The 12,256-nt window shown below is 42.7% G+C and overlaps 1 protein-coding gene across 1 annotated transcript; it reads left to right on the top strand.

The window, feature by feature from the left end:
- Positions 1–707: 707 nt before the first annotated feature.
- On the top strand, positions 708–8,663 carry LOC148332833 (vascular endothelial growth factor C-like). Its single transcript, XM_088301640.1, has 7 exons — positions 708–927; positions 3,287–3,506; positions 4,548–4,738; positions 5,204–5,343; positions 5,738–5,847; positions 6,190–6,514; positions 8,275–8,663. Exons 1-7 carry the CDS (start codon positions 775–777, stop codon positions 8,381–8,383), a joined length of 1,248 nt encoding a protein of 415 aa, XP_088157766.1. The 5' UTR covers positions 708–774; the 3' UTR covers positions 8,384–8,663.
- The last annotated feature ends 3,593 nt before the right edge of the window (positions 8,664–12,256 follow it).

Genomic DNA, 12,256 nt, shown 5'->3' with positions numbered 1-12,256 from the left:
AAGGTCAGAAATCAAAGGCGAAACATTATGGTGCAATTTATTATTTTGTTGTGCTCAGATGGCTGTCAATACACAAGCACGTGAACGCATGCGGGGTGACACGCGCGCACACATTTGGATGCAGACACGCACCACTATCAAGTAAACTGCAATTGTCAACGGGTATTTTTGCTGGGTGATTTGTTGTGATTTGCATAGACGGACATTCGACCCCAGCGACGGAAACGTTCGTCGGAGGCCGGATGATGCGAAGTTTTTTTTTTAAAGGACGGACTAAGCAGAAGAAGCGCGTTTCCCTGATGGGGGGGGATACTGCTGAAAGGTAAGGATGGGAGCGCACACACTCACGCCCCCCCACACACACACATACACGTACACGTACACGTACTAACACGTGTTCAGGTGTCATTGTCCGGAAATGTAATGCATAATTCAGTTTTGCCGTACATAGCTAATCACTGAACAAAGGCCCATAACTGCTTCGACGCGTCAGGATAATTTAGCTTTTATTTTGGAAGCAGAATGATCGCTTCCGGTCAAACTGACGCCTGTACTCACCAGCAACAACCCGCAGGCGTGCATTGACACGACTTAAGTGTTTCCACATGACCGATTTTTAACTCTTAGTGGGATACGTGTATGCAGCGCGGTTCTTCTTTGGAACAAAACCTGGACGCTAAGAGAGACAAAGAAAAAGAAGAAGAAGAAGGCTGCGATTCATATTTGCCAAATGAGAGATTTGTATGAAGCGCGCACAGAGCGAAGTTTGTTTGAATGTCCTTTTTTAAATGCTCAACGGACTTCATCAAAATGCACCTTGTGGGAATAACCTTTTTAATAGCCCAGCTGCTCTATAGCAACTTTGCCAGCGACTTGAGCGACAGCGACTATTACGAATATGACGAGCGGATGCAGGAGGACGAGTCTGTAAGTTGGACAAAAACAAAGTACCTGCATGCATGCACACATCACCTGTTCAACTTGGCTATTTATTTGGTTCTAACGGGGCCATCTAAGTCCCAATTCTCCCCTCACTTGTTTTATTTTGATCTTTGTTAGTGGGTTCTATAATCATTTTCACGTGGGTTTTAATGTTAAATATGGAGTTTTAAAAAAGCTGCAGTAAATGGATAGCGGCATATATCGAATTAATATGACTAATTTGACCCACTGTAACAGCAATCAAAGGGGAAGTGTAATTTAATATACTGGTGCTGAATTTTGATTTCTTGTTTCATGAATAATGCCAATAAGTACAGTGTTGCGTTTTAACCTGTCGAAAAGATGAGTGTTCTTTTTTTTTTGTCTTTTTGAGGGGATTATAGCTGGTTCTTAGAAAAGGAAAAAAAAGAAAATGACTGAATTTCATTTTTTTCTTTTACTCTTGGTGTATAACCTCTAAAATAGACACCTAATATTGTATGCATTTTTACTTTTTTTTTTTTTTTTTTTTACATTTTTTGGCTGATGTTTGATATTATTTGGAGCTTCTGCAGAAGTGTACCGAGTCAAACATATAAGGAAGCATGCAGTGTGTTGCCATTTATTATTTGCATACAGACAATGAAACTAATCCTTTTACTAATCACAATTATTTATGTGTCACGTTTGCTACCTGTTTAAAGAACTCGTCCTGTAATATAATGTCAGTGAAAAAAGTGAGTTGAAAGAAAGGGAGCTATTAGGTTGTTCCAAGTGGACGGATTAAGAACAAGTGTTTTGAAATCAGCCTGAGAAAAGAGCCAATGAAGACTGTCACGGAAGTCAAGTATAAGTTCCTTGGAAATACGACCTTGAGAGGATTTAGCAAAGAAGTCAATCTCCGCCATTTAATGATAATCATTTGACTTTTTGTTTGCCCCTTGCCCTGAAAGCACTTCATTATTTTAAGGACTTTAAGCGGAACTACCTTAGAAACAGCTTTTGTATCACAAGTTTGAAAATGTTGTTTTTTCGTTTGTGTTAGTCAAACAATAATTAATCTTAGCAGTCATTTAACAGTTAATCACCATGTCTGTTCCAGTTTTTTTCAGTCGCTTCGGTTCATTTCTCAGATTAGAATTGAAATTTGCAAAAAAAAAAGTATTTGCATTTGTCCACCCCAAAAAAAATCATACAAATTTGTCCCCCCCCAAAAAAACATACAAATATCAAAACATCAAGGTTCCCCTCCAAAGGTTTTTGTGAGAGAATGTTGCCACTTTACGAGGCAAATGCAAACAGGCAACCTTCCAACGGCATTTTTTTGATGCTGAATCGGCTTAAACATTTTTTTTTCAGGAAAGCAGATGCCACTGACGTTTATATAATCCAATACAACACAGCTTTATTTATAGAGCGCATTTCTCAACAGATGGAGTTGTAACAAAGCGCTTTGCACTTTTGTTCCTGATACTCACTGACTAATCGAAAGCTAAAAAAATAATTTGAACTGCTTTGTTCCATCAACATTTCTTAATGACTCATTTTGGAATTTTAATTGTAGTTAGTTTTTATTTCGTTTGGAGTTTTTTTTTAAATGTAACAAATTTTAAGTTTTCAGTTTTTTATTTTATTAGTTTTGTTTTTTTCAAAAACAGTTCTAGTTTTTTTTTTACGTGTTTCACACATGTGCAAGATTAAAAAAAAAAACACAAAAAAGGCCATTATTGTGCAGTGAAAATTCAACAAAAATATCATTTCAAAACATTTTGACAATGAAAGATTCTTGCGACTTTATTGCACGTACTCAAACGGGTAGGCTTACATCGCTTCCTCCAACGATTGCGATGTAGCCAAGTTAATAGTCACCACACTTTGTACGGTCAAGATGTGACATCAAAACCAAAACCAGCACCCTGTATTAAATGAACAGCATCCTAGCAAACAATAAAATAAGCAAAACAAAGAGCAAAGAAATGCAATCACAAGTGCTGCAAAGCATGCTGGGCATAATTCAGCCTCCCAGCGACGCTACGATACTTTCATGTACTTGCAATGTGATGACTGTGTTACATTTTGTTTTTGTATCCTGAATATAACAAGTCTGCAAGATCCGATTAAATGACGAACGAGCAAATTCAGTAAACGCTTCAATGTGTGAACGGCAAATACTGCAAAGTCAATATTTAACGCTAGTCTCCACCAATATGCAACACACGACGTTTCTAATGCGCACGAAAGCAGCCCAAAAATATCAAAGTTATATCTAAAATATCAGATCACACTTTGCCTTTGTGCCGTTGCAAGCGCCAAACCGTTTGCTTGGTATTTTCTCAAGGAAGGTCTCGTTGTCTTCTTGTTTCAGGACTCTTCGCCAGAGCCAGACACGGAACGGAGCTTGCGCTCGGCTTCCAATGTTGATGAATTGATGAGTCTTATCTACCCTTTCTACTGGGCCGCCCTGAAGTGTCGATCTAAATTCCCATTTGCTCCGGTGTCCAAACTGTCTCGCCACCTGGAGCCAATAATTGAAGCTGACAAGACAAACGTTGCAGCCGCCTATCTCAACTTGGATGTTCTGAAAAGTAGGGATTGTTTCTGCTGTCTGTATTTTCCTCTTTCTCTCGTTTCACTCTTACTTTACTTATTGAGTCAATTCTCTTCCATTTTCATTAAAAGTATGTGACGACCATTTTGGGGACAGAGAGAGAGAGGGGGGGGGGGGGGGCTACACCGACCGATGGGGGATCAAGACGGGGGTGACCGACGTCACAAAAGCAGAAATTCATGCAGTTTAGTTTTCATGAAATCACTGACCCAATTAACCCCAGATTTTTTTATTTGCGGTTTGGCTCAGGTTCTATCCCCGTTAGATTTTGTAAAAATGACTCGTTGAGCTTGGCAACCGGTTGCGGTGTTGGTGGGATGCGTACAACCATAACACTGCCCAACCCGATCACATCGAATTGTATCTCCTTTGCTCAAATGAAATGCAACTTAAGTTGCTTATTTTGGCTCTCAATTGCTTCTTCACACAGCTGTGCGTTGCCTGCTCTCTCTCTGGTAGTGAGAGAGAGGGATTACATCCATTTTGGTGACCAGGCTTCCAGACACGACTGAACTGGTCAGAAATGAAAAAAGGCGTCAGCCACAATGTGCTTCCTTTCTCGATTATCGAGCATCGGCGTCGTGCTGCAATGAAAGGGAAGTTTGCATCCGAAGTATTTGTGGTTGAACTATTTTAGGACTCTGTTTCTAACACCAGGTAGCCATGACCCTTCTTACCCGCATGGTGGATGACCGGATCATGCGCTCTAGACCGGCGTGGAAAAGCGCAAGACGAGGCTCTTTCAAGTGCAAAGCAATGCGCCAAACAAATAAGTATAGAAATAAACAACTCGGCCACCACTTAAATGAATTGTCAACCGTTTGGTTCGTCGCCATTGTCGCGATGAGTCGATGAATCGTAGCTGCCCTTGTTACCTCATGTACAGGACAAAACTACGCAACAAGCTACACCGACGGGGGCACCGTGACGGGGAGGAAACGGATGAGAATCACAAAGACATTTGACGTTTGAGTGGGGGCGGCCACATATTGATGAACCTTGGATGCTCTGTGTGCAGGCATAGAATCCGAGTGGAGAAAGACTCGGTGCATCCCCAGGGAAGTGTGTGTGGACGTGGGCAGGGAGTTTGGGGCCCCCACCAACATCTTCTATAAACCACCATGTGTGTCCGTCTACAGATGTGGAGGATGTTGCCACTCTGAAGACAAACAGTGCAGGAATATTTCCACTGGTTACCTCAGCAAAACTGTAAGCACATGCCTTTTCATCAATGTTCTTGTGATATAGTTATTGTGTCGTCTCAATGTCAGCATATAATCATTCGAATCCGAGCTGAAGCGAATAATTGACATCCCGGCCATCACGCGCTTTGTCCGCATTTGTGCTGATTGCAGTCCTTCTGCTCGCTGTGTGTTGCTGTAAACATTGTGCTTATTTTCTTTTGTAAATGTTATTGTATTATGTATACGTATATTATATATCATTCAAACAGAACAAATTATATATAAAAAAAAAAGCGCAGGTAAGCATTCCCCAAAAAAGGTGGTGGTGGATGGGATTAATGGGGGGGGGGGGCTGAAAAAAAAATCCTCAACCTATTAGAAAATATTTTGAAAAAAAAATATATATATATAACTAGTTAAAAAATATATTCAATGTTTCAGATAACTGAGGTGAGACATTTTAATGTCTAAAATGTGTTTGATTTTGCAGCTTTTTGAAATCTCAGTACCAATTGCCCAAGGCACCAAGCCAGTGACTATTAGTGTGGCCAATCACACGCAGTGCTCTTGTTTGTCCAAACTTGACATTTACAAACAAGTCCACAGCATCATCAGGAGATCCTTGCCTGCGTAAGTAATCAACTCCCATTTCGTTTCATGCCGTCATGTACTGCAAAAGGCAAACATTAAAAAACTTTCGAGTGCTTTCCATCTCATTTCTCGGTCGTCACAATGCTTATTGTGTTTGTTCTAAAAAAAAAAAAAAAAAAGCCTGTGCGTTTCCCTCGAATTGTCCGGCTCCCATTTGGAAAGAATATTTTCGGATTTTAAATAGTAGGCCTAACATTTCAATCTGATATGCGATGAGTCCGTCTTTTCGGGTTCATTTTGTGCTGCGTTTTATTGATTTATTGATCACAATGCGACATTGGGTTAACGAGCGTGCCGCGGCGCAATATATTTCGTTTCATCCGAATGAACGTTGTACTTTTGCCTCTCACAACGGATGTGAATTTTGTTCCAGGTGTGTCACAGCCAATCAGACGTGCGCCCCAAATCAAACTTGGAGCAGCAGAAAGTGTCGATGTGTCAGCGTAACCCGCAAATTGTCTGTTGGAAGGTCAACCCAACTTGGTGAGCATTTTCTTGCTTGTCGAAAGTCTGCACGTATCGTGTGCTCTGAGAAGTGTTTGTCTTTCCAAATGGTTCCATCAAAGAAAATAGGAGGAAATAAAGGTTATGCAAAACTCAGATGGTCATCCAAAGAATCCAAGTCTTTTTTTTTTTTTTTTTTCAATTTATCCAAAACATTTTTTTGTAGATCTTGGGCTGTTCCATAAGCGTTCCAATTTTCACAAATCGACGTGAAACGTGCAAGCGGGATCGCTTCGTTAAAGTTTTGTCGGGGATGCTATCGAGACAATATTTCTGACAAAAGTTGAACTCTTCTTGTTTCTCCGCCGCTTCCCTCTACAGACACATTCTCAGCAAATGTGTGTGGCCCACTTAAGGAACTGGATGAGGAAACCTGCCAGTGTGTGTGTCACCCGCTCGATCCGATTCAACGCTGCGGCACCAACCGCCACTTTGACGGCAATACTTGCCAGTGTGTCTGCAATAGCGCACCTTACAACGCATGCCCGCAAAACCACGTCTTCAGTACGGATACGTGTCAGTGCACATGTAGCAAGACTTGTCCAATGCACCGGCCTCTCAATCAAATAAAGTGCTCCTGCGAATGTCATGAGTCACCCAATAAGTGTTTTCTAAGAGGACGGAGGTTTCATCATCCGACTTGCAGGTAAGACACAATGCTCGTTATTGGCTTTATTACCGTCATCGTACTCCAGATTATCTTCCGTTTATTTGAGGTCGGGTCACGGTCGCAGGGAAGCCCAGACTTCCCTCCCCCCATTCTGAGCTGTTTCGCTCTTGGTTGTCCAGTGGAACGCCTCACCCGGAAGGCGTCCAGGTGGCATCCTGATGAGATGCCCGAGCCACCTCATCTGGCTCCTCTCAATGTGGAGGGGCAGCGACCCGACTCTTAGCCAATGACCCGCAGCTCATGACCATATCAGCTCCCTCTTCACCACGGCGGACGATACGGATTCCGAAGACTGCACCGATCCGTCAGTCGATCTCACGCTCCATCCTCCCCTCACTTGTGAATAAGAAGAACTCCACTTTTCATCCCTGGACCTGGAGATGGTACTCCACTCTCTTCCAACTGACGAACATGATCTGAGATTTGGATGTGCTGATTCTCTTCCCAAGTGCTTCACACTCACTCGAATGAGAGTCGAAGATGTCGGCTTGAAGACGGGACAGAAAAAGCATAAAAAAAAAGACACCCTCAACACCTCGCCTAAGCCTCCAAATCTGCTCCATAAAAGTTCTGAACAGAATCAGTGACAAAGGGCGGTCCAAGTAGAGTCTAACTCTCACTGGAAACGCATCCGACTTAATACCGACAATGGGAACCAAACTCTGACACCGGTCGTACCGAGATCCAACAGTTCGTACTCTCGGAGAACCCGCCACAAGATCCCTCGGGGTACGCGGTTGGACGCTTTCTCCAATTCCACAAAGACTGGTTGAGCGAACTCCCATGCACCGTTTGAGTCGCCTGCCAAGGGGGTCGAGCGGCTCCACTGTTACACGGCCATGATGAATAGCTCACTGCTCCTCCTCAATCTCAGATTCAACTTTCTGATGCATTTCATTTCCAGCGCCCCTGAATAGACGTTGCCAAGGAGGCTGAGGAATGTGATCCCCCTCCGAAAAAGGGGAACCACCTCTCGGGTCGGCCAATCCAGAGGCACTGTCCCCGACGTCCATGCGATGTTGCGGAGGCGTGTCAACCAGGACGTCACCACAACATTCAGAGCCTTTAGGAACTCTTGGCGGATCTGATACACCCCCCCCCCCCGGGGTCTTGGCACCAAGGAGCTTTTTAACGACCCCAGTGACCTCAAGCCCCGAGAAAGAAAAGCCCACTTGAGAGTGCCCAGACTTTGCTTCCCCGTGGGAAGGCTGTCGGTGGAATTGAGGAGGTCTTCGAAGTATTCTCTTCGCCAATTCACAACATCCTGTGATGAGGTCAGCAGAAACCCGTCCTCACTCTTTCCAGTTGCTGACGCTGCACTGTTTTGCTCCTCCTCAGACGGCAGATAAGGGACCAGAATGTCTTCAAAGCCATCCAGAAGTTATTCTCTATGGCCTCACCGAACCCTTCCCAAGCCCGAGTGTGTTTAGTTTAGCGTTGTTGTTTTTTTTTTGTTTTTATTACTGGTGAACAGTTCCTCTCTCGGGGCAGACAAACAGACGGTCTTTTTTTTTTTCTGCCTTTCTTTTAATAATATCACCCGCATATGTCTCCAACAAACCGGTTCATAAGATTTGCTTTCAAAACCGCTTTTATCTCACATTGTCGCGGTCAGAGTGTTAAGAAAAATCGTAGTCATTAAGAATCTCAACATTTCAGTCTGACTGCATAACAAATCTTAACTTGATGACGCATGTAATAGTCCTCATCTTTCCATTTTTTTGTTGTTGTTGCAGTTGTCTCAGGCCTCCTTGTGTGGTCAGGAGACGCAAGTGTGAACCAGGATTTTCCTTCCGCGAAGAAGTGTGCCGTTGTGTACCATCCCACTGGAGACGACTAGACTAACGGCTAAAAGCTTGAAGTCGTCGGTGCGTTTATCGCCGACAGACCGTTGGGGTGTCAATCATCCGCCTGGTCTTTCGCCTTCTTCAAAGCGTCACCCGTTGGTGTCTTGTGACTCGTCTTCATCAGCTGATGTTTGACGAAGGCGAGACCCCCCAGGTCAATTCTGACGGGTAGGTCACGCCCTCGGCTGTCCGTTCGCCCCCTACAGGTGGTAGAGCGCATGTACGCTCTCTCTCGTCCCTGCTTTAGTCCAGTGCTTCCCAATTATTTACTGTGACGCACCCCCGAGCAAGATCAGAACAAAAAGCAACGACTTCAAGTCGAGATAAGAGACAGAATGCACCCCCAGTGCTTCCCAATTATTTACTGTGACGCACCCCCTAGCAAGATCAGAACAAAAAGCAACGACTTCAAGTCGAGATAAGAGACAGAATGAATTTTATTCCCTCACTAAAAGGCCGTTCATGAGCTTTGAAAGTCAACGGAAATTGTCAACCCTGCCCTACAAACCTGTTTGCCCTGACCGGATGTCAGAATGGACTGCGTCGGCGGCTGTTCACGTTGTTGGAAGTGAAGCGTTTTAGTTTTTGGAATGATACACGATCTCGTTTGTCTCCAATGCTGAAAATGTCCTGACCTCACTAGTATTTTGTTACGACAACTGTTTTAAGATATTGTCAAAAAAAGTTGATGACCAATGTGACTGGGCGGGCGCACAGTGGCAGAGCGGTTCGCACTTCTGCCCCCCCCACCCCATCCAAAAATATGAATGTTACATTATTTGAAGACTTTGAATGTGGACGATTGCCTTGTGAGTGGCCACAAAGGCCTCTTGACCAAAGCCAACCGGGAGAGACTCTAGCCGTCCTGTGACAAATAACGCCATGCCTGCTTCACGGATGCCTTTGTGTCGGAATATTCGTGCAAGATCATGCTTCACTAATTTATTGATTGTCATTTTGAAATCTTGATATATTGTCAAATTAATCGATGCCACGGATGCCCTGTGAGCAGTATCGTGTTGAAATATTTGGATTGGAAAAAAATGTGCTTCATTGTTGATGGAATTTGTTTTCACTGTTGTACATTAACGCAATAAAATATCTCTTGAATTTGAGCTTGTTTTCCTCTCAAAAGAAAGACTGTTCGGTGAGGCATTTTTGTGTCTTGCGTTGTTCTGAAGGTTGTTCCACGACAAGCTCATGTGGCGAAAGGGCGACAAGGTGAGATGAATTGTCGACAGCGATGTCTCGACAAAAGTCGTTTCGTTGCTTTTGCTCTTCGTTCAGCGGATGAAAGGCGTCGTCGTTGTTGGAGGCTCAACCTTTGTAGTGTGTCGAGAAAAAAAAGCAATTGGAAAGAAGAATGTGACTCTTTATATATGTTGCATGGAAGCACAGTACATGTGACTTAGCCTCAGGTGATCGACCAACAGCTTGAATGGATTGAAATTTTGTTTTGCTTGTAAATTCTTCATTTCATGATTTGAATTTGTCAAAAATAATGTTAATATCAAGCTAAATATAATGTTAGTAAAGACTGATCAGATTACCCGGTTATCGTTTCGTGTGGATCTCAACTTTATACTATATATATATATATATATATATATATATATATATATATATATATATAATATATAATATATAATATATAAAACACAGCAACTAGATGTGTTAGCAAGAGAATTTGTACAGTGTAATGTTTTTTCGTTTCCAGGAAATTAGGGCTGGAATGTTTGGAAGTTCAGTGAATCCACACACACACACTTGAAGACTATAAGAGGGAAGGAAGTGAACAGAATTCCCCAGGTCTGCTGATAGGAAGATAAGATGTCGGTGAGCACAATTGTGGCAAAGATAGATAAGTCAAGTAAAAGCCATGAAAAGAGTTCACAGCATATATTACAGTTAAATCCGGTATTAACAATCCCGTTCCTTCCTGCAATTCAAACCCAGTTTGATTTATTTGTGTGTGTGTGAGCGTGTGTGTCCACACACACATTTGTGCACATGCGTGTGCGTCTGCACACAGATGAGGTTGTGGTGAAAATTTTGAGCACCACAAATTGTTGAGAACTGGGAGCAAATGGGTTGCGTGGCGCCATCTTTCCTCAGAAAAGTACTGATTTCAATGTTATTTGTAGTGAGCAAGTTGTTGGAAAAAATGTCAAATAGATTTATTAGGATATATTTTTTCAACTTTTAACAAAACAAATATTGCGTTAAGAGTGACATCATTTTTGTAGAAGCCGGTTTCATTTTTTTGTTTGGTCAAATTCCATTACATAAGATTTACCATAATAATTTCTTTCTGCACAGTCGACGACCGATTAGCACGCCCGCCTCACGGTGCCGAGGTTGCGGGATCGATTCCGGCTCCGGCCTTCCTTTGTGGAGTTTGAATTTTCTGCCCGCGCCTGCGTGGCTTTTCTCCGGGTATTTCTTCCCAAATTCCAAGAAACTTGCATGGTAGGTTGATTGGACACTCGAAATTGTTCAAAGGTCTGATTTGGCGTATTAATGGTTGTTCATCTTTGTGTGCCCTGTGATTGGCTGGCAGCCTGGGATAGGCTCCAGCATGCCCGAAACCCTTGTGAGGATGAGCGGCTCAGATGATGGATAGAATTATTTCTTTCATCAACAGAGCGATGCCAGCAATTTTGTCCACTTGTGTGAAACGTTGTACAGTAAAAAGAAGTGTCATGCTGCCATCTAGTGCACGATTTGATTTGAATCACTCTCGGCCCCCAAATGGTCAGAGCGATGATCGCTTAAAATAAGACAAAGGCACAAAGTTATTTGCATCCAAAACAAAATGCTGAAAAACCTACGCATCGTATCTGTCTTACCAGCGTTGCGTTTCTCCTCATTATGAAACCGTTTTTATGTCCCATCCTTTTCTTTCCTGCATTTCAGTACATTTGTCCTGCCTTGTCGCCATTCCATCCAGCGCAAAACATGATCAAGAGTAGAATCAGTTAGTTAATAGTTTCCTCATTTTGCCTCAACCATACACTCACTTTCATACCTTCGCGACGGTTTGGGGACGTCAACTCTGGTAAAAAAACGTTTGACATTTTTTGCCGATGTTTCTTTTATCATCGTTGACCGACTATCCCAAAGTGATTTAAGTTAATTTTTCTAACCTATCTTTTGCCCATGACCTCACGTATTGCACATTGTAGCTAGCTAGGCTAACTGACGAGACCACTGTTATCAATCTTTCTTGTTCCGTAGGATTTGCTCTTCGGTTTTGCTTCTGCTTTCACAAATCACGGCATCAATCTTTGTTGAAATGTGCGCCCTGATAAATGGTCAGTCAAAAGCATTCCTATACAAATTTACTCATAAATCCAATGCAAAGTCTCTCTCAAACGCAATCTCCCAAATACACACAAAAAGTCCACATGCACATACACCTGAAGCCTGTATTTGTCCTCATAAAATGTCAGACGGGCCGCAAAATGAACTCAAATCACATTCATCCTTTACTAATGGCCAATAAATCCTGGATTAGGAAGCCCGCAAGCGGTCTCTTTCTCTCCCAATTTGCGCAGGCACACCCGCATGGCAAGCGTGCACACGAATGTAAATAGTCCAACACAAGTTCATGTTTCATAGCTTGTGACAATGGCTCCATTTGGGAGTCACATGGAAAAGTTTGAAGGGCTGGTGATTGTTTTTCGAAGTTTCACGATCACAGCACGAATGGCCAAATAGACGTTTAATTCACAAAGACGTGTTGAAATTCATCAAACACCGAGTGAAAGCGGTTCAACAACCACTTGGAAAAAAAACAAGCAAAAAAACCCCACAAAATTGACTTGTTTTCATTTTGACATGTGAAGAACGCACTTTGTTTTATTTTTTA

Source organism: Idiotropiscis lumnitzeri, chromosome 8 (assembly GCF_059441095.1).
Source record: "Idiotropiscis lumnitzeri isolate Australia: NSW breed Sydney's pygmy pipehorse chromosome 8, RoL_Ilum_1.0, whole genome shotgun sequence".
Lineage (NCBI taxonomy): Eukaryota > Metazoa > Chordata > Actinopteri > Syngnathiformes > Syngnathidae > Idiotropiscis > Idiotropiscis lumnitzeri.
This window is presented reverse-complemented; position numbering and strand designations above follow the sequence as displayed.

Excerpts from the sequence above, each read along its gene's own strand:
- LOC148332833 (XM_088301640.1), top strand. The coding sequence starts at position 775 with ATGTCCTTTTTTAAATGCTCAACGGACTTCATCAAAATGCACCTTGTG. Across the intron at positions 5,344-5,737 it reads ATCAGGAGATCCTTGCCTGC|GTGTGTCACAGCCAATCAGA; the intron begins GTAAGTAATCAA and ends ATTTTGTTCCAG. Across the intron at positions 5,848-6,189 it reads TGGAAGGTCAACCCAACTTG|ACACATTCTCAGCAAATGTG; the intron begins GTGAGCATTTTC and ends TTCCCTCTACAG.